The sequence below is a fragment of the Oryzias latipes genome, chromosome 11 (genome assembly GCF_053564925.1).
Source record: "Oryzias latipes strain Hd-rR chromosome 11, Olatipes_Hd-rR_3.1".
Classification (NCBI taxonomy): domain Eukaryota; kingdom Metazoa; phylum Chordata; class Actinopteri; order Beloniformes; family Adrianichthyidae; genus Oryzias; species Oryzias latipes.
In genome coordinates this window covers 16,959,020-16,982,046 of record NC_136247.1, presented here as the reverse complement: position 1 = coordinate 16,982,046, position 23,027 = coordinate 16,959,020, and the positions used below count along the sequence as shown (strand labels likewise).

At 41.4% G+C, this 23,027-nt stretch overlaps 1 protein-coding gene across 19 annotated transcripts in view; it reads left to right on the top strand.

The window, feature by feature from the left end:
• The window catches only part of adgrb2 (adhesion G protein-coupled receptor B2), a 317,335-nt gene that overhangs the window by 222,919 nt on the left and 71,389 nt on the right, over positions 1-23,027 (top strand). For all 19 annotated transcript variants that reach the window (XM_078954906.1, XM_078954905.1, XM_078954908.1 and 16 more), the window contains one exon: positions 21,068-21,194. In XM_078954906.1, the coding sequence (XP_078811032.1) occupies positions 21,068-21,194 (127 nt within the window). The remainder of the gene's footprint in view (positions 1-21,067; positions 21,195-23,027) is intronic.

The window sequence follows — 23,027 nt, the reverse complement described above, 5'->3', positions numbered from 1 at the left end:
TGTGTAATGTCAGAATTGTAATTGTTTTGAATGTTTAATAAATGTGATAAACAGTATACTGGTCTTTTAATGTGCTGTATTTGGTACAAATTTGCCATCAAAGGGTACAAAAGGCTTGTCACTGGGGCAGTACCCTTAAAAGAACAAATTTGTACCTTTTTTAAAGGTACATTATGGTACCATAGCACTATAGGGTACAATTTTGTCCACAGAGGTACATATTTGCCTTTGAAAGGTACATACTGGAAGGGTACAGATACGTACCAATATGAAAGGGTACAACATTTGTACCCTTGAGGGTACTGCCCCAGTGACAAGCCATTGTACCTCTAAAGGTACAAATTTTGCACATTTTTTCTGACAGTGAACAAGCCTAAAAAGGAACTGTAAACATTGTCATCTTATAGATAAAACGCTGACATAAAGGTTTGAAACAGGAGCCAATAACACATCAGAAGGTCTTATCCCATTCCGTGTCATTATATGGCTCAATAGAACTTTGCAAAGGATTGCTTTGAGATGTAAACATAAGACGATGTTCGGGCTGCTGAGACAGTGACAGTATGCCACAGGAACAGCATAGATTATTCTTTCCCATTAATGCATATTCAGAAACATACACTCCACCACACTGAACAAGTGTGAACAAGACTGCATAGCTGACAAGTTTAAGAATAGTTTCAAAAAAGAATCATTCTGTCTCTAAAACAAACATCAAAGCACATCTTGGGTTTTATGCTTGTTGTATCTAAACAACAATCAGACCAGAGAAATTGTGGAACAACTATGGGTAGACACAATTGAAAATACGTTTTTTTATTTTATTTTCCACAATCTGTCTTTCCCAGAAAATACAAGCCCAACACATCAGACGAATATCTAATTAGCAAATACTGTCATTTGGAGGTGACAATTAGTGCATTTTTGGAATTTTTGGAATCTGTCCAAGTAGAATAAATGGTCTTAGTGTTGATCAGTTGAGAACTACTAGATTTAGGTTTAATTTGAAACCTCTGAATTTGAATGTTTGAAAAAAAGGTTAGATTATCATTAAAATAGGGCATTTATTTTCTTTGGGTATGCACACAGTTTTGATTTTTTTGATAACATTACTGTGTGTGCAGCATAAATTTTGAATTATATGTTTAGATCAGACGTTTTAAAGATTCCTCAAGATTACAATTTTTGGTGATACTCGTTCTGTTTATGTCATTCCATAACAAACTAAACGGGCTGTTGCACCTGTGTTAAAACTACAAATATCATCCACTATATTCCAACATTCCATTTTCAAGCTATTCGAACCACAAAAAAAATGCAGTTTTTTAATCATTTCTCATTTCTTTCACACATCAGTTCATTTACGAGGGTCTTAGTCCACAGATCTTCCAACCAATGGAGCACACTAGCCTGGACTCAGTTTACTGATCTACCAATTGGCATGCGGCGATCTCCTGAGCCGCAGCCAATATTACCAACTGGTAAGGGATAAATGTAATGTATAGTTTAGTAAACTTATCAAGGGCTTTGGCTCACTTAATCTTATTTCTAATCCCAAGTGGTGTTCATCTCGAGTGGGGATAAGCAGTCAAGAGCTCCGCCCCCACCCTGACTATTACACATTACTAACACACAGAGCAAAAAGCTACAGCAACTAGCTCTGACATCCACGATTTGACATGCTAGACTCCCATGGGCTTCACGCCAAACTGATCCTACCCTCATCCTTAATGGGGTGTAATCATAAAATAGAATGAGACTAAAAAGTCTCAATGTATTCTTTAAGATGCAAAAACATGAATGATCTAGAATATTCTGACCAAGAACATGGTTAAATAAGCTATACACCTTTCTTTTTTCTTTTTTTTTTTAAATAACTCAAGATGTTACTTTTGGGGAACTTTTTTATACAGTTCATACAGACAATTTATATTGTGCGTGAACTGTTTTCTATGAAACACTTCTTATTATCTGCACCTGATATTATTCAACAAGCCTAAAAAGGAACTGTAAACATTGTCATCTTATAGATAAAACGCTGACATAAAGGTTTGAAACAGGAGCCAATAACACATCAGAAGGTCTTATCCCATTCCGTGTCATTATATGGCTCAATAGAACTTTGCAAAGGATTGCTTTGAGATGTAAACATAAGACGATGTTCGGGCTGCTGAGACAGTGACAGTATGCCACAGGAACAGCATAGATTATTCTTTCCCATTAATGCATATTCAGAAACATACACTCCACCACACTGAACAAGTGTGAACAACAACCAGGAGGTGGGGGGTGGGGGGTGGGGGGCTGATACGGCTTGCTCCACTTTTCCATCTGACAGAACACAGGGGATCAAGACTGTGTCAAACGGCGAGTCAGCACAGCAAGAGGGAGTCGGCCAATGGGGCTTATATGCATTCTGTGACCACTGGGCTTTACAGACATGGAGAGGCTCTCAGCAGCACATTAGAGTTAGGAGAACAGTCCACAGCGAGGGCGTCGGTGGGGTTTGTAGACGGGTTTAGGTTTTTTTTCAGTTGTCTTCAAATCGATTTTAAGAGTTCAGATTTTCTCTCTCGTCATATGATCAAGTCCAACACCATGCATTTTTTCTCTCCACTTGGACTTCAATGGTGCATGTGGAAAGCTCTTATGTGAGGAACATTCTGCTCGTTAAAATGGGTGAAGACATTATTTAAAGGTTTGTTTTTAAGCTGCTGGACTCTGGAAGTGAAATCTTTACTGACGTCAACATGTAACGACTGAAAAGGAAATGGTGCGATGCATCGCTTAGCCCAAAGACTGATGAAGTTTAGAACTAAAGCTGCAGTTTAAGAGAAAAATTGTACTAATTTAAGCGGTAAAAGGAAATCAAAAGGAAAGAGACACATTTCCCCAACTGTTGGATTACATTATGTGGACCTCCAGTGTTTAAAAGCCACTTGGTAAGTACTTCAATCCTTGTTAAAGTGTTTTTAAGGTTATTCTGTGACATCTGCGTGGTGAAAACACATTCATAATGTTGAATATGAATACTTACTAATATCTCTGGTATTTTAAATATTTCAGTGTAGCTACTGTACTGTGGGCCAAACTTTTTCAGGCCATTGCAGCTTTAGAGCAAATTCAAGTTTTAGAGAGATTTTCAAAGAAGAGCTTTAGCTTTGGGGTTTTTTCTGGCTAATGGTGACCAACTCTTGGAACCTTTTTCTCTAAAGTTGTTGTGAGTGTCCTTAATAAGCTTTTACAATGTCAGACCTTTAATTGTCATGACCAAGACTGCTATATCTGCATTTCCTGTTAGCTAGCTAGCATGTGCACCACAGGGAAAGATAATCCCTTGGAAAGTAGCTTATAAATTACCCTAGGGCCATGCCAGAGAGCAGCAGATTGGGACAGTGGAGGTCACAGATAAAGATTTCTCATGTGTTGAGGGAAAGGAGTTTTCTTTTTTTTTTCTTTTTAAAAGACATGGACTCGTTAACATAATAGACTTTGCCACCATCAAAAACCAGGAAATGACTATACTATCACTGGATGCTGAAAAAGCCTTTGATAGAGTAAATTGGAAGTTCCTCATTGCTGCCCTCCATAAGTTTGGGTTTGGAGAATCATTCATCAATTGGATCAAAATATTATATCACAACCCCAATGCATCAGTTAGAACTAATAAACAGACTTCCAACAGGTTTTTTCTTGGAAGAGGAACTAGACAGGGTTGCCCACTCTCCCCCTCGCTTTTTGCAATATTTATCGAGCCTCTAGCTGCAGCAATAAGACAGAATGAGAGTATTAAAGGAATTAAAACCAAACACAGCCATCATAAAATTAGTCTCTATGCAGATGACATATTACTGTTTTTAAGTAATATACATTCTGTAAATGAAACGGCAACAATCATTAATGAATTCTCTTCTATATCAGACTATTCCATTAATTGGAATAAATCTGTTTTATTACCACTGAACAGTAATGCGGAGCAAGGACTCACAATACCAGTTAAATCAGGCAATATAAAATATCTAGGTATTTATTTTTCCCCCAAAATATCAGAACTGGTGCTGCTAAACTACACCCCATTACTGAAAAACATACAGGACGATCTAACACGCTGGACCAACCTGCCTTTGTCCCTTATGGGCAAGGTAGCCACGGTTAAAATGAAAATCTTACCCAAAGTTAATTATCTCTTCTCAATGATTCCCACACAACCGCCATTAAAATGGTTCAAAACATTAGACTCATCCATATCAAGCTTTCTATGGAACAATAAACCTGCAAGAATTAGTCTAAAAACTTTAAAATCTGCAAAAAGCTGTGGAGGGTTAGAATTACCTAACTTCCACAATTACTTTCTTGCAAATAGATTACAATACATCTTAAAATGGTTAAAAAATAATCCAGAAACCAACTCATGGTTAGACTTGGAACAGGCGTTATGTGGAAAGATCAACCTGTCAGATCTTCCATTTATTAGTCAAATAGTTAAAAAACAGGATTGTTTCAAAAGTATTAATATAAATGCCACTTTAACAGCCTGGTGGGAATTTCTCAAAATATCAAAATCATCAATTCAACCGTGCAAAATGACACCCATCTGGAACAACCCAGACATCCTCATAAACAAAAAAATTATCCACTTCCCAGCTTGGCAAGCAGGGGGCATAAAACAACTAGAGCACATAATTATTGATAGAAGATTCATAACTCCCCAGGAACTTCAAGACAAACATGGAATATATAACTTCTTGGAATATCAGCAACTTAAATCAATTATTACTAAAAAGTTTAAATACAGAGACAACGATTTAAAGCTACCAGATGTAGTTACCACTCTGATCAATTTCTCAATGAATAAAACTCTCTCCAAAATATACAAACTTTTATGTAATTTAGATAACAATATTTCACTTCCGACAACAAAATGGGATGCGGATTTGAGCATCAGCACAGATGAAAGTTTTTGGTCAGAACTTTGTCTAAACACCTTTAAAATGACAAAAAATCCAAATCTGCAGCTAATCCATTTCAAAACTCTTCACAGAATTTACTACACTGGACAGAGGATGTTCAAGATGGGTCTCAGTAACTCAGACATTTGTCAGCACTGTGACAGTAATCTACCCGACAATTACATGCATGCACTATGGTTCTGCACGCCTGTCCAGGCTCTCTGGCAGCAGGTATGTGCCGATCTATCAGTCTGGCTTAAGGTTTCAATCACAGCTTCACCGTCACTTTGTGTGCTTGGTGACATGAGTGCCATCGATGTAGAAGGAGGATTAGGCTCTATCATTTTCATAACTCTTTGCATTGCTAAAAAAACTATTTTAATAAATTGGAAAAGCAAAAAAAATATAAATATAAGTCAACACAGAAATCTGCTGCTTGATCATATCAGCTTGGAAAAAATGTCAGCCCAAAGTTCAAGTAACTTTGAAAGAATTCGGTCTCTCTGGTCTCCCATAGCTAACTCCGTGACTTAGGGGGTGGGGGGGGCATGGTCGTCGCTGCTCCTTGCCCTTCTGCCGTGGGCCGGGGTGGGGGTCGGGGCCTCCGGTGCCTGGCCGGGGGTGGTGGGGGCTCCGTTGGTCGGGGGGTCGGGTCCGGCGCCTGGGTGGGGCGGCCTGGGGCGCTGCGTGGTCCTCTGGGCTTGGGTGTGGGGGTGCGTGGTGGGGGGGGTGGGGTGGTGGTCTGGCTTGGCTTGGGGGGGTGGTCCCTTTGCCTGTGCTGGGGGGGGTTGGCGGGGGGCGCTGCTCGGGGGGGGGGGCCCAGCGGCGCTGGATGGGCTTCCCGTCTACACCTGGGGCTGGGATCGGCCCTTCCCTGGCTCTGGGGCGGGACGGGACAACCCTCTTGGGGCCCCCGGTCGCTCTTGGTGTCATCCGCTTCGGCTGCGGGGTCTGGGGGTGGGGTGGGGTGGGGGTCTTGTCGGCCCTGTCCTGTGGGGGGGCATTCTGGGGGAGGGGGGGGGGCACTATTGGTACGGGGCAGGGGGGGTTGACGGGTCGGGGTCTCCGCTGAGGCCATCGGCGGTTTCCCCGGCTGGTTGGCTGCCTCGGTCCCGTCGAGGCCTGACCAGAGCTCTTCTAGGGCCGGCGTTTGGGGGTGGGGGCCTGGGCTTGCTCCGGGGGGGGGGCGGCGCTTTCTGGCTCCCCTCTCTCTGTGTGGGGGTGGTGGTGCTGGGCCTGGGGTGTCTGCGCCTCCGGGGGTGGGGCCCCGGGGCTGGGTGGGCCTGGCCCCCTTGCTGGGGGGGGGGGGGGGGGGGGGGGGGGGGGACGGCTGTTTGACCACCGGGGGACAGTCTATCATCTGTCCCCAACTTACCCCCTTCCTCATATAACCTCATAATAGGGTGAGGGGGTGGGGGGCTTAGCCTGCGATGAGCCTTGGGGGGGGGGGGTTTACTAGGCAGTGACCCCCCTCCTGTGGTTGCCGTATGGAGTGGGCCCCCCCTCTTTCGGTTTTATTTGCACCTTAGACATGTAGGGCCCTTGGTAGGGGGGGTGCTTGGACATCACTGCCAGCAAGCAGCGGATGTCCTCCTAGCACCCTACCCGCCAATTTAACCGCACCTTAGACATTTAGGGCCCCTTGGTGGGGAGGGTGAGGGGACGTCACTGTGAGTAATCAGGAGACGTCCCCTTAGTGCCCTACCCGCCAATTTTAACCGCACCCCCCTTAGTACACACACCCCTCCCCCCTCAATATATACATCCCAACATAAACACACACACATGCACACACACACTCTCTCAAACACACATACACGCACACACATTTTGCAAGGAAGGTGGGACCTAGGACCATCTGTCCCCTGCCTCTTCCCTGGTGGGGGGTACGGGCCCCTTTGCAACGGCGGCTGTGTCCCCGGGGTGCTGGCTTCCTGGGCCCGGCGGTGCTCTCTCCGCGCGGTGGGGGGGTTCACATTACATCTGAGCCGGGGGTGTTCGTGTCCCTGGGGGGTGGGTTCTGGTCCTTGCTCCTGAGTGCTGGGCCCCGCCAAATTTCCAACTGTGGCCGAGCCTGGTCGGGCCATATTTACAACACCCCTTTTGGGCCCTCTTTTTTCCCCGGGGTTCCCCCCTTCTGGGCGGGGGCGGCGGGCCCCTGCCTCGCTCCTCCCTGGACCAACCGTGGGCCGGGCGGATGGCTGCCTGGAGTGCGGAGTGGGTCTCCCTTGGGGGGTCCTGGCCCGTACCTGGGGTTGGGGCGGGGGGATGCCCGGAACTCCTGGGTGGTGGTGGGGTGCTCGTCTGGGGCTGTGGGCGTCCTTCTCCGGTGGGGCCCTGCGTTGGGTTCTCCCGGCGCGGCGGGGGGGCTGCTCTCCTGGTTGGGCTGGGGCGGCGCCCTCTTTCCCTCCGTGCCTCCCTGCTCTCTGGCTCTGGGGGCCTTGCGGCGGCCCTGCTGGCCCTGGCCTGGGTGGCGGGCTTGGTCGCCCGGGCGGCGGTTGTTCCCTGCCGGTTCCCGTGTGGTGTTGGGGGGAATCCGGCTGCCGCTGCTGGTGCGGTGGGGGTCTTGGGGTGGGGATGGCTGGGCACTCTCCCTCCTTCTTTTCACGTTCCACCATCCATTTTAGAAGAACATAAACACTCACCTGAGCACAGGTGTTAGCTCAACAGACTGAATGACTGAAATATTTCACACTAGTTGGTTTTAAGGCATAAGTATGCGTGTGAACACTATCTGTTTTGTGTACATGTCGACAGGTGGACATTTTTGCAACTAACAGGTGTGTTTATAACATTTGAGTGTGTGTGTGGACAGGCTCCGCCCTTTTTTTTTTTTTTTTTTTACATTTGAACCTTACCATAATGATTAACAACCAGTAAACTTGTTGCTTTATGCTGCTTCATGGTCTTATCCCCCTTCCCCTCCTATTATCACCCCCTACCCCCCCTCTCTCTAACGTCCCTCTCTCTTCTTCCCCTCTTTCCTTTTCCGTCCGGTCCAACACCAAAGATTTTCAGACATGTTTGAAATTAATAAAGTTTGGCCTCAATTACAAAAGGGGTTTATTCAGACATACCTTTGGTTTGTCTGAAGATTAATAACCCCTCTTGTTAAAGTAAAATATGTCCAACCCAAGAGGCCCTCAGCTCTCATCTGTCTGCCTAGCTGTTGGACAGGACAAGTTAAAAAAAAAAAAAAAAAAAGACATGGATTTATCAATAACTAGTCTAGATAGGCCAATTTGTCTCTGACCGGAAACAGTAAAATGGGAATGCAACTAGAAGACAGGAATCTTTTGCATCTTACTACCATCTTTGACTCTCAGTAGTATATTAGTAAGACTTAAATACACATAAAGTTCATTAACCCTCCTGTTATGTTGCGGGTCAAATTGACCTCTTTTAAAGTTTGAACATCTAGGAAAAATAGTTAAAAGTGTTTTTTCGGCATGAAACTTCTTCTGCTAGCCTTAATTAGTGTAATCAACATATATTATGAATTTGGTTCATCTCACATATATGCAACCACCCCCTGCATGTTTATATCACATAGATCGTGTCTGGGTCAATTTGACCCAGCAGTCAAACTTGAAGTACAATGATGTCTTATTAGTAGTAGTTTTCCTTAATTTGCAGCTGTCAGACATATTTCTCCCCAAACACACATAGACACACACCTAGACACACACACGTACGCACACACACACACACACACACACACACACACAGGTGCAATGGTGTTATGACTTTTTACAGGAACCATTTATGTTCTCGTGGGAAAACTCAACCCACATTCAGTGGACACTCAACAGGGGAGGGGCAAAACATATAAAGATTCTCTGCATGGGAGTCCTTCCAACATTACACTCTGTCAGGCAGACCTTTACAAAATGAGCAGCAGAAGCAGAATGATGACAGTCCAAGAGGCTCTGGAAGTCATCACTGATCATGATCAGAAGAAGACTATCTTGAGCTGAATTCTGATTCTAATGATTCTGATTTTGAACCAGATGAGGGAATTGTTTTTCCTGTTCCTCCAAGCAAGACATTCATGTCAAAGAATGCTGAAGAACATTGTTCTTCATCCCAAAATATGCGTCAGACAAACCTGTCTGCAGAAAACATAATAAAGACAGTGCCAGGGCCCAATAGGATGGCAGTGACTCATGTGACCATGTGAATTCAATTCAATTCAATTTTATTTATATTGCCTAAATTCACAAAAACAGTCATCTCGATGGGCTTTGTACGGTTATTGAAAAAGTAAAACATGAAATCAAAAGGATCATGAATACATAGAATTCAATAGGAAAATACTAAATTGAACTAACTAAACAGACTAAACTAAACAGTCATCCCTTTCCTTTGATTCCCCTTCTCGGTAAGGAAAAACTCCTAAAAAAAACAACAGATTCCGGAAAAAACAAAAAAACCTCAATGCAGCCCACACGAAGGAGGGATCCTCCCCCAGGACGGACAGGCAATTTACCACAACCCATAGATAAGAATTAATTTACCTAATTTTACAACTACGCATTTAAAGTCCAGCAGATGAGCTTCATCCAAAAGAGTTGGGGGGACAGTCGGGGGCGCGAGTCGAGCCGGAGACAGGATCCAGGTCAAGACAAGCATGACCAGTGCGAAATGTGCAAAATGAATTTGCACAAAGCACAGTGTGATACCTGGTCACTCTTGTGCTGTGTAGATGTACACACACACACACCTTCATATTGCGATTGCTTGGCTGTTGTATTGTGATTTTGTTTTTTTCTGGTTGACAGTGCATGTATGAAAACAAAATTTCAAGATTATGTTTCAATGTTATGTAAAACTATTGTATTTTATATGTTAGTCTTTCAAAAGTAAAACAGTAGTGAAAAATTTGAAAAAAAGTTCGAACATGTATTTTTTTAAGAAAAACGAGTGAATTATCCAATAATTGAACCACTTCCTGTTAGAGGTAAGGAACACCATTTCACAAAGTTTTGATAGAATAATTAGTACTGGAGTTAGTAATGAAATATTCACACTGTTTGTTAGGATTTTTTGAGTTTCAGACATCTTTCAATTAATCAAACATGCCCCGGGTCAAATTGACCCAGGAACATCATCTCTGTTCCTCACAAATGAACATAACAGGAGGGTTAACATACATTTTGGACAGAAGCAGTGCACATGTCTTGGTTTTTATGCTTTTGTCACAAATGCCTTTTTGGGTGAACAAAGGTTTTCTGGGGGTGAAAAACGGAAAAACCTGTACCGGGCACGCATGGGGGCTCATGTAAAATTTTAAGATCCCAGACCATTCGGTGAACTCAGAGAACAAAGTTTCCTGGGCCCGGCGGTGCTCTCTCCGTGCGGGGAGGGGGTTCACATTACACCTGAGCCGGGGGTGTTCGTGTCCCTGGGGGGTGGGTTCGGGTCCTTGCCTCTGAGCGCTGGGCCCCGCCAAATTTCCAACTGTGGCCGAGCCTGGTCGGGCCATGTTTACAGCACCCCTTGTGGGCCCCCTTTTTCCTTGGGGTGCCCCCCTCCTGGGCGGGGGCGGCGGACCCCTGCCTTGCTCCTCCCTGGACCAACCGTGGGCCGGGTGGGTGGCTGCCTGGAGTGTGGAGCGGGTCTCCCTTGGGGGGTCCTGGCTCGTACCTGGGGTTGGGGCGGGGGGGTGCCCAGAACTCCTGGGTGGTGATGGGGTGCTCGTCTGGGGCTGTGGGCACCCTTCTCCGGTGGGGCCCTGCGTTGGGCTCTCCCGGCGCGGCGGGGGGGCTGCTCTCCTGGTTGGGCTGGGGCGGCACTCTCTTTCCCCCCATCCCTCCCTGCTCTCTGGCTCTGGGGGCCTCGCGGCGGTCCTGCTGGCCCTGGCCTGGGTGGCGGATTTGGTTTCCCGGGGGGCGGTTGTTCCCTGCCTTCTCCCGTGCGGCGTTGGGGGGGGTTCCGGCTGCCGCTGCTGCTGCGGCCGGGGTCTTGGTGTGGGGATGGCTGGACACTCTCCTTCCTTCTTTACACATTCCTCCATCCATTTTAAAAGAACATAAACACTCACCTGAGCACAGGTGTTAGCTCACCTTTGCACTAATAGCTTGCGTGATAGAATGAATGAAATATGTCACACTAGTTGGTTTTAAGGCATTAGTATGAGTGTGTGAACACTATCTGTTTTGTGTACATGTTGACGTGGACATTTTTGCGGCTAGCAGGTGTGTTGATAACATTTGAGTTTGTGTGTGGACAGGCCCCGCCCTTTTTGTACTACATTTGAACCTTACCATAATGATAAACAACCAGTAAACTTGTTGCTTCATGCTGCTTCATTGTCTTATTCCCCCTCCCCTCCTATGAACACCCTCCTAACCCCCCCCCCCCCCCCCCCCCCCTCTCTAACATCCCTCTCTCTTCGTCCCTTCTTTCCTTTTCCGTCCAGTCCAACACCCAAGATTTTCAAACATGGTTGAAATTAATAAAGTTTGGCCTCAATTACAAAAGGGGTTTATTCAGACATACCTTTGGTTTGTCTGAAAATTAATAACCCCTCTTGTTAAAGTAAAATATGTCCAACACAAGTGGCCCTCAGTTCTCATCTGCCTGCCCAGCTGTTAGACAGGACAAGTTAAAAAAAAAAAAGAAAAAAAGAGAACAAAGATTCTACAGGGATGCTGCAGCCAACGGGTCATAGAGAACACTTGAACAACACAAACGGGTAAGGAAGGGTTCAAAGACTTGCACTATGCGAAGGGAACCCATTAGTCCTGCTTAAGTATTAAGTGTGCAACCGTTGTGGAATACATGCTAGCAGCCTGACTGTTAGAGAGGTTAAGAAATTAAACAATCAGAACGTTATTTATTTGGCATCCTACGGGCTTTTGCGTATCACCTGTGTACTCCGTTTGTGCGGCAATTGCACACCGTCAATAAGGAGCCAATGCACGTACTGTACTGATGACTAAAGTCCAGAGCAAGGACACTGCACAATAGCATCACTTATATGTCAAAAGTGAGTGTAATTTACGTCATCTCTACAAATATTTCCAGATACACTTACCACACACAAGATAATTTTACATTCTATTTTCATGACGTCCCTTAAGGAGGACGCAGGAGCCGCAAGGGAGACCCACCAGATGCAGTTGCATCTGTCTACAACCCTCTATGGGCCAAGACAACTAAAAAATCTGCAGCACGGTCCACATGACAAAGACAGTAGTCCTTAGAAGAAAAGTTAAATCTGACATCAAGGATTCCTATTTAATGTTTCTTTAGTTTCCATGGGGAAAATGGTTGGTTTCCAGATTGAGTAAACCACAAACAGAATGTTTTAGAAGAGACCTTCAATATTATTTTTTTCTCAAAATCTTTCTTTCTCACATGGACTCATCAAAACAAAATGTTCAAGAGGTTTCTGCAGAGATAGAATTTAGACGCATAAGCCGTACAGTGTTCCACATGTTTCCCATAATCTCATATCATGTTCTTCTTGTCATCTACATTGGACAGTGGAAAAAAGGGAAAGCCTACTTACTGCACAGTTGATATTTAGGTCAAAAGTGTTTCAGCTAAAAATGCACATATTCACGCCAGTAAAAATATGTTGTAAGATTTGCTTTAATACTTTCTTGTTATTTAGTTCTAATTTCTTTTGACAATCTTATGCACTCTACTGTAAACCCAACATTGAAAGTGTTGTTACAAATATTAATTTTAACTCCCCTGAAAAAGGCTGTCAGCTTGAATCCATCCATGTAATATTCTCTGATCAAATCTTTTGTAACAGTGCTTAAATGTTAACCGTGGTGCTTCTAGATCACCCAAAATAGTGTGAACTTTCTAGAGAGAGTCGGCTCTCTGCCGAATCATTGGATGGGAAGACTTTTCCATCTGGTTACAGCACCGTTCAACAGTTTGCGTTCAGGCAGCAGCATCAGCTTAGTTTTGCTACAGTTGAAAAAGCCAGCGTGTGTTTCACTTATCCTTACAACTGTTGGGAGCTGCAGTGTGTGCTGGTGAAGCAAATTAACAGTATGTGTTAGGGACTAGAGTGGCAACATTGCATTGTCTGTGACGACTGTTTATCTGGGTGCTGTTTCCCCTTTTTCATAACCTTGTGACTTTTTGTTTTGACTTCGGGTCCAATGTAGAAAATCAGCCCCAGGTCTTAGAAACTTGGTGTATAAGGTTTTACTCCATAAAAAGATTTGTATTGAAATTCATCCACATTGTTAGGTAGTCTAACATTGCTGTGTGTACTTGGAACAAACCTAAAATTTGGGTTTTGAGCAGTCAAAGGCTGCTAAACTTGGCAGAGCTCGAAGTTGCAGAAAAATCCTTCACATTATGGTTTGCTTCAGATCGTTTTCTACAGAAGCAACACTAAGTTTTGCCCTTGCACATGAAACCAGTGTTTCAAATTTTTTGACAAGTAGCACCAACATTTTTTTGGTATATTGTAGTTAGTGTTTCATGCGATCATTCTTTTGGTGCTTTTAATTAAATGTGATCTGAAATTAATTCATCTAAGTAATCTATTTTTAATCTGTTATTTTTAACCTAATAATGGCTGTGTAAAGCCTAATTTAGAGATACTTTCTTTTAAATTAATGACATTGTGGAATGGTAGAAGATCAAATTACAACTAAAAAGAGGCTTTATAAAGTTGTCCTAATATAACAGACTTCAAACCTTTACTTTTACACCAACCAGGGGTATTTTAAAGAGGTACAAAAACAAACACAAGAACAAAACATCAGGTCCAAGGGGCTCTAATTTAACACAAAAACAGTAGGAACATCTTTCTGAGCAATTCCAAAAATAATGATGTCAAACTTCTTATTATTGCTATAATATACCTGCATATGTTGACATACCTAATTCTACAGTTTCCCATGTGATCAGCCCTCCACGTATCCCATGAATTTATGACAACGAACACCCCACCGGGAGATCGGGCCTTATCTCTTAAATATTAGATAATAGCTGCATCACAGCAGCAAAGCGGCATGTGCCGCATACACAGCGGTAGTTTTCAGCTGAGATCCGATAGAACCTTCAAGCACGTAAACAGTCAGACCTTTGTTTTTTATTTTTGAGGACATGAATGATTAAACGCAATTTAACAAAAAAATAATGTGCTAATTTGTCACTAATTAATTGTTGGAAATTAATGCGATAACGTGAAACCCCTAATTCTAGTGACTATAACTTAAAAGTGTGTTGTCTGTTGTTGTTTTTTTTTGAAGAGCAGAAGTGCGACAGATGCTTACTACCCTCATGTTCCTAAAGTCAAAGATTCTAAAAGTTATATTTCAATATGGAAATGCTTGGAAAATGCTCTTTTATCTTCTTTTATCCTAAAATTTTTGTGGTTGTTTAAAGAGATAATATTGTTACAGACCAAAGTGTCACTAGATTCACACCCTTAGTATTGACTTTGTGTAAGTGACCGAACCCCTCTGAAGATGGATTGGTAGGATTTTACACGATGAGCCAAAATCTGCAATTAGTGATTATGAAGTGGATACTGAGGATGTTTAACCCAAGCAGTCTGTAGCAGCTTTTCCACAAAAGCAAGCCTTTTTTTTAAAAGGGATTTTTTGATCATGATGGCACAGAAACATGTAATGGTATTTGTGTTTAATTCTTTCCCATGAATTATTGATGCCCTTTCCACTCATGACAGTGTTTCTGTTTGAATACATTTTGCTATTCCTTTTTTGGGCTTTAAATGCTTTGAGTAGAAAAGCATTAAACTGATGATCAAGCTGCCATCAGTGACATGGAGCATGCATTAGGTGCAGCTAAATTAGCACATACTCGATTGCACAAGCACGTCATGATCACCGCATTATGCTGATGAGTTTTAACACATTGGTTTCTCTAAATCAGTGTCCTCTTGAGGCCATTTACCCCGTAATCCTTAAAATCCTTTTACCACATACTCTTCTTCCCACTTGTCATTCTGTCTATGACTAATTAGGCCTCATGTTTTCACTGTGATTCACCAACTCTCAGTCAGTTAAAGACAATGACTGTGTTCTTTTCTCAAAAAACCATGAAAAATTTAGGTTACACAATATCAAAGGCAATTTGTTCACTAACTTCTCAGTTTTATGCTTTGAATGTTAAATCCCCTCAGTCTTTTTTTTTTTTTGAAAGCTTTAAAGCCTCTGTCTTTTTTTTTTTAAAGGAGAACAAACATTCCTGTCATTAACATACTGATATGTATCTGCGTGTGAAATTCTTTTGCCATCCTCAAAAGCTTTTCATCTCTATGCATCTAATTGTTGTTTGTCTCTCCAGTTTATTTATTTATTTTTCTTACTTTATATTTTCCCCTATAGCCACTGATGGCATAAATGAAAAACTAGGTGTATTGTTAAAAAAAAAAGTTTCTGTGAGTGTCTTTATGCAGCATTTTTTTTTTTTTTTTTGCTTGTCCTGTCTAATTGCTGAGCAGACAGACGAGAGCTGAAAACCTCTTGTGTGCAACATATTTTACTGTTACAATAGGGGTTATGAAACGTTTGACACACTAGGTGTATATTTAAATAAACCCCTTTTGTAATTTGTAACATGTACACAATACAACTGTTGTTCACACATGCATACTTAAGCATTCGGACTGACCCATGTGAATTATTTAATTTAATCACTATCATATCAACTATTTGTGCAAAGGTGAGACAGCACCTGTGCACGAGTGGACCTCTACGTTCTTCTAAAGTGGATGTTGGAATGTAAAAAGAAGGAGGGAGAGTACCAAGCCATCCCCACACGAAGACCCCCGCTGCGGCAGCAGATAGAGAACAACTGCTACGGGGTCCCCCGGTAGGGAGCAGGGAGGCACCGGGGGACAGAGAGCGCAAGCCCCAGCCCAACCAGGAGAGCAGACCCCCCCCCGCCCGCACCAGTAGGGCCTAATGCGGGGCCCCACCCCAGGAGAGCACCCCCAGTCCCAGACATGTAACTCTTTTGTCTTCAAAGAAAACTGTTGAAGGCTTTTCCTCCAATCTAACACAAAAAAAGGTGTCATATAGCAAACCACAGCAATTCTTTGGATAATTTCAGTTATTTTAGACATAAACTTTAATAAACTCACAGGGAATATTTTAGCTGAAGGCCCTTGTCACAACTGCTCAGATGTAGCTCATGTAGTAGAGGATAAGCAGTCAATTAAGCCTGAAACCCAGCAGACAAAAGAGGTCAGATTTGATTATAAGTGTTGGTGTAATCTGTGGCTCCCTCCCTGTTGTGAGCTGTCAAACAGTTTCCCATTACGCCTACTTCCTCTTTTTCAGCCAGATTGGCATTGAATACTTTATATCCTTATGGCTTTGTTGCGTGTAGTCGGGGTCCATCTGTGTCAGCGGGAAAGGAAGGAAGACATGCATTCCTTCACAAGTATTGCATCTCTATGAATGTAAATAAGCCAGCGCTCCCTTCTCTCCGCCTTTGATCTGCACCATCATTAATGCAAATGCAGTCCATAGTCCCATATTTCACTCATGTGAGCAAAACCATTTGTAAGTACTTTCCTGACATCTTATTGGTGCTCAGTGCATGTTTCAAATCCATGTAGACATGCAACATCAAAAAATGTTCGAACTCTGTGGACTGCTCGTCAATTTTCTCTGAAAACCAGGGAGTGCGTTCCACCAAAGCACTTAAAAAATAAGTAGGAAAGGCAATTTTCCGTTATTTTGACTCTAAAGTTAGAAAAAAAAGCATTTCATGAGTTTTTTTTACCTCCCACAATACCTGTACTAGTAAATGCCCTCCCTGTATTGGATACAATTTAAACTTAAAAATCAAGAAACATAAAAAAAGGAGTAGGTTTATGGCAAACAACAAAACTGAGGGTTAAACCTGAGATTGCCTCATTCAACAACTAATCCTCTTCATAATACAGGCTTTTGTGCTTAGTCTGAAGATTGTCATGAAAACTTTACTTTGGCTTTCCAACGAGAAGGTGACGTGACGGTTTTCTGCAGCATTGATAGCAAATGTCACTCTCTGCTTGTTTATTTCATGCATTCCTCTGACACAGAGGTGCTCTCCAATCACCTCTACCTGTCATACTGTTCCTGAACTTCTCTACCGTTGCACGTTTTCCAATAATCAGTCTCTGCAGCATCAAGAGCAGCTAATAATCATATGGGAATATCCTGAAATCTAATGACAGACATTAATTACAGGTTGGAGGGGCTGTGTTTGCAGGCCTCGCATTATTTTATGTGCTGGGAAACATTTGAGAAAGAATGTTGAGACGTTCTTGTCAGTCACAGTCAGTATGTTCATGTCTCCTGTCATAACAAAGGTATTTTTAGTTTTAGTCTTGAAGGATGTATTGTTTTCTTGTGAATTCCTTGTCATTAGAAACACTCAATGTCCTATAGAGTAGCAAGACACAATAGAACTTAGGAAACATTTATTTCAATACTTTAAGGTCAGTAAATAAACGCCAACTTTCCTAAATTGCCGAAACATAAACAAAACGTGTGGAAATGGAAAATGGTTGTGAAGCATTTTTATTTTTTCTCTTTTCAATTGGAAACTCTAAATTGTCCCTAGTTGTGAGTGTTTTAGAGTGAATGTGTGTGTGATTGTGGCCCTGCGACAGACTGGCCAACTGTCCCACAAGTGGCTGGGATAGGCTCCGGCAGCCCCATGACCCAGAAAGGGACAAAACAGTAGAAAATGAATTAATGAATGAATAAAACAGCTTGAAAAACATAGAAGTCTAAGGCACTCGACAGGAACAGGTATTACATGTACCATCAGAGGAGCACTTTTTTTTTTTTTTTGCTAGCAAATTCCCCTGGACACTACAGAAATCTAGAAAGTCAGCCCTGGAGTCCACATGTTTTGTTTCAGTTTGAAAATTTAGAAAATTCACACAATTTTAGTCTGAAAAGAAAGGATTAATGTATTTATGAAATTTGAAATGTAATATAAGAGGTCTCCCCGTTGTTTTTAAGTGCTTCTTTATGTCAAACAAGTCATGGTTTCACCTCACCGGACCGTAGAGTAATAAAGTAATGTTTATTTTAATGTTTTTATTTTTTTAAATGTATCATTAATATATATTTTTCTATTTGTTCTAAGGATACATTATTGAGGCTGCCTGTGTATAGAATGACACTGGTATTAATCAGGATATATTTATATTAACAAATACACAACAGAACCAGACATGGCTTGACATTATATTACACCTTTTTTGGCTAATTACAAACAGAGGAGGAAACTGCAGAATGAAACAAAAAAACAAAACAAAACAAAAAAACTAATAAAATGAAGATAGATCTGAGCAAAGTGAGGCACACACATTTTTTGTCACATGACTACAGACAAGCATTCATCAGATATATGTACTGTATCCCCCCCCACATAAGGCAAACTTAAAAGACTTCTTTTTTTTTATCAAAAAGCGACAATGCATCTTTTAATCCTTACTGATGTCAAGTGATTTTGAGAGATACAAGGAGATCTGCCAAAATGTTTGGTTGGCTGTTTTTGATGAGTCGCCGGAGCAAAGTTACTTGATGCATACAGTGAAATTTCAACTATTCATGAAGAAAATCTATGCTCTAATCTGACATATCCCACTATTGAATTACTGGATAAGGAACATTGGAATATTTGATCCCAAAAATGTAAAGGTAAACCCAACATGATACAGGGTCAAATCTTCTGCTCACAACGATTTCACATCATTCTGAGACCCTTGATGACCTCTCAGTTCTTGTCAGAAATACAACATTACATTTGCTTTGCTGATTTCTTTTGCTGTCCAGCTTCTGGTAATGTGAGCTTTTACTGTTGATTTTCACAGGGTTGTAGGTTTGATTCTCCCTCCCAATCTTTAAACTGGTCATAACTGTGTTGTTGTCATTTAGAGGAAATAATGGCCTCCCCATCTTGTGGGATTCGCTTTGGCTGGAAATGGGAACTTTCTTGTTTTTTCATGCATAATTTCCCGAGGTGTTAATAAATATGCCTATCTAACTTCTGGTTCAAATTATTTAACTATAATCTATAATAACATCATTTCTGAACAAGATTTTTCCGCCATTGTTTATTGTTGCTCGTTGTTCTAGTGGATGAAATGAGCCACTCTTTGTGGGTCAAACCAGGGACACTGAAATGAAAATCCTGACAGAAATGTAGCAGTGCTCACTGCCAGAGGGCTGCACCACTTTTTAAATTTGGCTGAACAAATCAATTAATTTGTCTTGTTGTTGTCATTTTTTTTAGCACACATATTCTTATTTTGTGACTGTTGTGCTGACTGCATTATGAAATGTCATGAGTGAGAAACTGGCACCAAAAATGTTGAGAACATCGTAATTCTCTGTCCAGTAGGGTGCAAATTCTAGGAGCAGCTAAAGTGCTGCAAAGAAACCTCCAGTCCCCGGACTTCTGGTAGAGAACCTGAACTTAAGGGGAATCAGACCCCCTGCAGAGCAAGTGCAAAATGTCATTATATATTCACACCTAGGGAAGGTTTTACCACTATCCTTCAAACTTTCTACATTCAATGTGCTTTTTTTCCAACACATTTACCACCATTGTGGTCATGATATGTTGTAAAAATCTGAAGTGTTCAAAGCACTGTGTTCGTTATCCACAAATCAAAGTCACTGCTACAATTGATTCTGCATTGTAATTCTGCCAGGTGAGTGAAGAAAAGAATCTGGCTACATTGGGCAGAGTACTGCCATCTAATGCCATCTGTTCACACAGATATGTAAGGGATTATGGTCAATGAAGTGTGCATTATCAGAAATGATTGCACGCCGTGGAAGCCATACTTTCTGATAGTGCACACTTTGAAGGCCATTATACCATGGTTACTTACAAAAGAAATAAATATCCAATCAGTTTTTATTCCTTTATTCTTGTTTTTTTTTTTTTTTTTGTGGTTTAGATCAATTTTTTTCACAAAAAGTGGACAATTTGTTACGTGGTGCAGCATGTTGCCACGGTAACATAGCCGTTACCGCAAAGGAAAACGATATCTATGCTGATTGTTATGATGAGTTACATAAGGCATCAGTTCAGAGAGAAAGTTCACCTCTTACCGCTTGTTTTTGTCCAGATGATGAAGCTAAAGGTTGTTTTAAAGAAGCCAGCCCAGTGATACAAAACATTTAAGCTATGTGACCGGAACTTCACTGTGGATTATCACTTTTTAATCCACACCCAGCAGCCAATCAGAATTGAGTTTTCACCCAGACCATGGTATAATACACTTTAATTATTGTATCCCCACTACTACTAATAAAACCAAATGTAGTTTAAATGAGGAAGACAAGTATCAGGTTAAACATTCTTCTATTTTTAATTAACTTTTTTTAGTTCATTATTATTCTTCAAAAGGCTGTTTTTTTATTTTCAAAGTCAAATACAATTATCAGATTACACAAATTAGCCTGGTCAATTTGTGTAATCTGTAAATTAGACAGCATGGATATTTTGGACATTTTCCAAAGGAGGGTCTAAGGGCAGGGATGTCCAGTTTAGCTTAGTCAGTTTGTTAGTTCAATTTAGTATTTTCCTATTGAATTCTATGCAGTCATGATCCTTTTGATTTTATGTTTCACTTTTTCAATTACCGATACGAAGCCCATTGAGACAACTGTTGTTGTGAATTAGGGCTATGCAAATAAAATGGAATTGAATTGAATAAATGGAAGCAACGTCCCTCAGTAAAGTGTTTTGACAGTTGATCCTTTAGTTATGTTCCAGTCACCTTTGAAGTCATGCAGGTAATTGTTGGCCAATGCAACTCTTCATTAAGGTCCCAAGGCCCTTAGAAAGGAGAAGATGAGAGGTGGATAAACGCACATCTAAAAGCATTCAAATGCAGAATAGACATGTCAATGGATGTCGATGGATCAACAGCGAATGGCACGGGGTCGAGTTAGGTGAACGAGTTGGTTTAATGGTGGAAAGTATCCACCTCTTGAGAGTTGCTCCTTTGTTTCATCACGCTGCTTACCTCCCGGGCGAGTGTAGTTTTGTGACTTTTCAAAATATGTATATATTCATTTAACTGATAGTTACTCTCTGTGTCCTACCCCCCTACCCTACACCCCCCCCCCCCCCTTTCTCTCCACCTCCAGGGAGGCTGGCGCAGAAAACTGGGCCACCGAAGGCTGCCAAACGCTTGCATCAAACACTGTCCACACCAAATGCCGGTGCAGCAGGATATCCAGCTACGCCGTGTTAGCGCAGCAAGCTAAAGACCCGGTAAGTCAGCGGTGTGCAGCCAAATGTACTCAGTGGGACAATGGGAGGACTTGCTGGGCGACGGCCAGCAGGGGCCGGGTTAGTGAGCAGTAAGAATCGAGCTGGTTTCTCTATTTTGCACTCCACCATCTTATGTTGGTCAATAGAATATAGGTGATTATTCGTGGTGATTGTTATTGCTTGTCTAATTACAAACGAGTGGTGGGGTGCTTTCTGGGGGGTTTAACTGGAAAAAAAAGTCAGGTTGCTTCAGCTATTCCCATGTGGCATGAGAAAAAAAATGAGCATGAGCAGATTGTGCAGCTTTTTGAGTGTGATTTTGCCTTTGGCCACCTAACCTGCGCTTCCATAAATAGTTTGCATGGCTTGCAGTGTGTGTGTTTGACATGATTCAAGAAGGCTTTTTTTTAGCAGTTTGGTACACTGTCTGCTCCAATCTCCATTAATAAGACAGGGGTTAACCAAGCACATGACGGTTTTTATTACAATCCTGAGGATTCTAATGTTTATGCTGCGTGTAAAATCATCTTTTCATTTTCTAATCTCATTTATTTAACATCTGTTATCAATATAAATTCAAAATATTCTGTTCTTTAGATTCATTCATTCTTTTTTTTTTTTTTTGTTATTTATTCAACTTATGTGATTATGCAACCTTTAACTGTATAGTACTTTTTACAATTTGGCTTTTTGCACATAAGTGACTACAATCAAATTTGACTGTATTGCAAAAGGAGAGTAAAACAAATGAACTAAATCAGAGAAAAGCTTCATAAATGTTCTCAAAGTGAAACTAAGAGGAAAGTAAGTTTAGCTGGAAGTGTGGAATTTCAATCAATAGATGGGCAAAATTAATGAGCAAAGGAAAAATATGCAGATATGCATTAACAGTCATTGTAGCTCTGTACACTTTTACAGCACTCAATTTACGGTGTGACCTTCATATTCATAAATATTGTCTCTGGAGTTTGTGCATAATACAAATAGTCTTACAATATTTATTCGTGAGGAATCTCCACCAGAAATTACAATTGTATTTCTAAATTATTATTTTAGCTTTTTATATATTTATATTGTATTACTACCTTTCTCTATACCATTACTTAATTTTTTAAAAAAAGGAACAATTTAAAAAGTATTTATATGTCTATCTTTATACATTTTATACATATTAATTCATGGGTTGTTTTACCAATCTCATTAATTGCATTTTTTTTAAAGCAAAACATTTGTCAAAAAGTTTGTCTATAACTTGAAATATTTCATGCAGTTTAACTCTGCTTTTTTTTTTACATTTTGTTCTAATAAAATCTCAGTCTTTTCTGCTGAAGGGTTAGCTTTTGATTCACAAATTACGATTAAGAGCAATCGGGTGCATCTTTCCCATTCTTGGCTTTTCATTGGGGCTCATGGGAAATTTTATGTCTTCATATTGCCATTTGTAAAGTAGAAAAATCCCCAAGGCACAGGGTGTAAAAAAAAACAAAAATACGGACTCTGCAGAAAATGCAGTCTGTCTGAGTACACTCTTTTAAAAACCTCAGAAAATCTCTTTGATACCTAAAAAGAGAATCCCATTTGTTACACTGAATAAAAAGGGGGGGTAAATAATGTATTTAGATTTAGTTTTTAAACTTTAGATTGTAAATATTCTATTTTCTCCCTTGTGGTGCTGTATCGTGGAGATGTGCCCGTTGGGTGTGGAATAAAGGTTTATCTTATCTTTTTTCAATGACCCCATTAATCTTGAAATGCATGGTCTCTAACAACAGAGGACTTTCCATTCCCAGAATCTTTTTTCTTTTTTTTTTGCCAAATAGTACACCTTTTTTA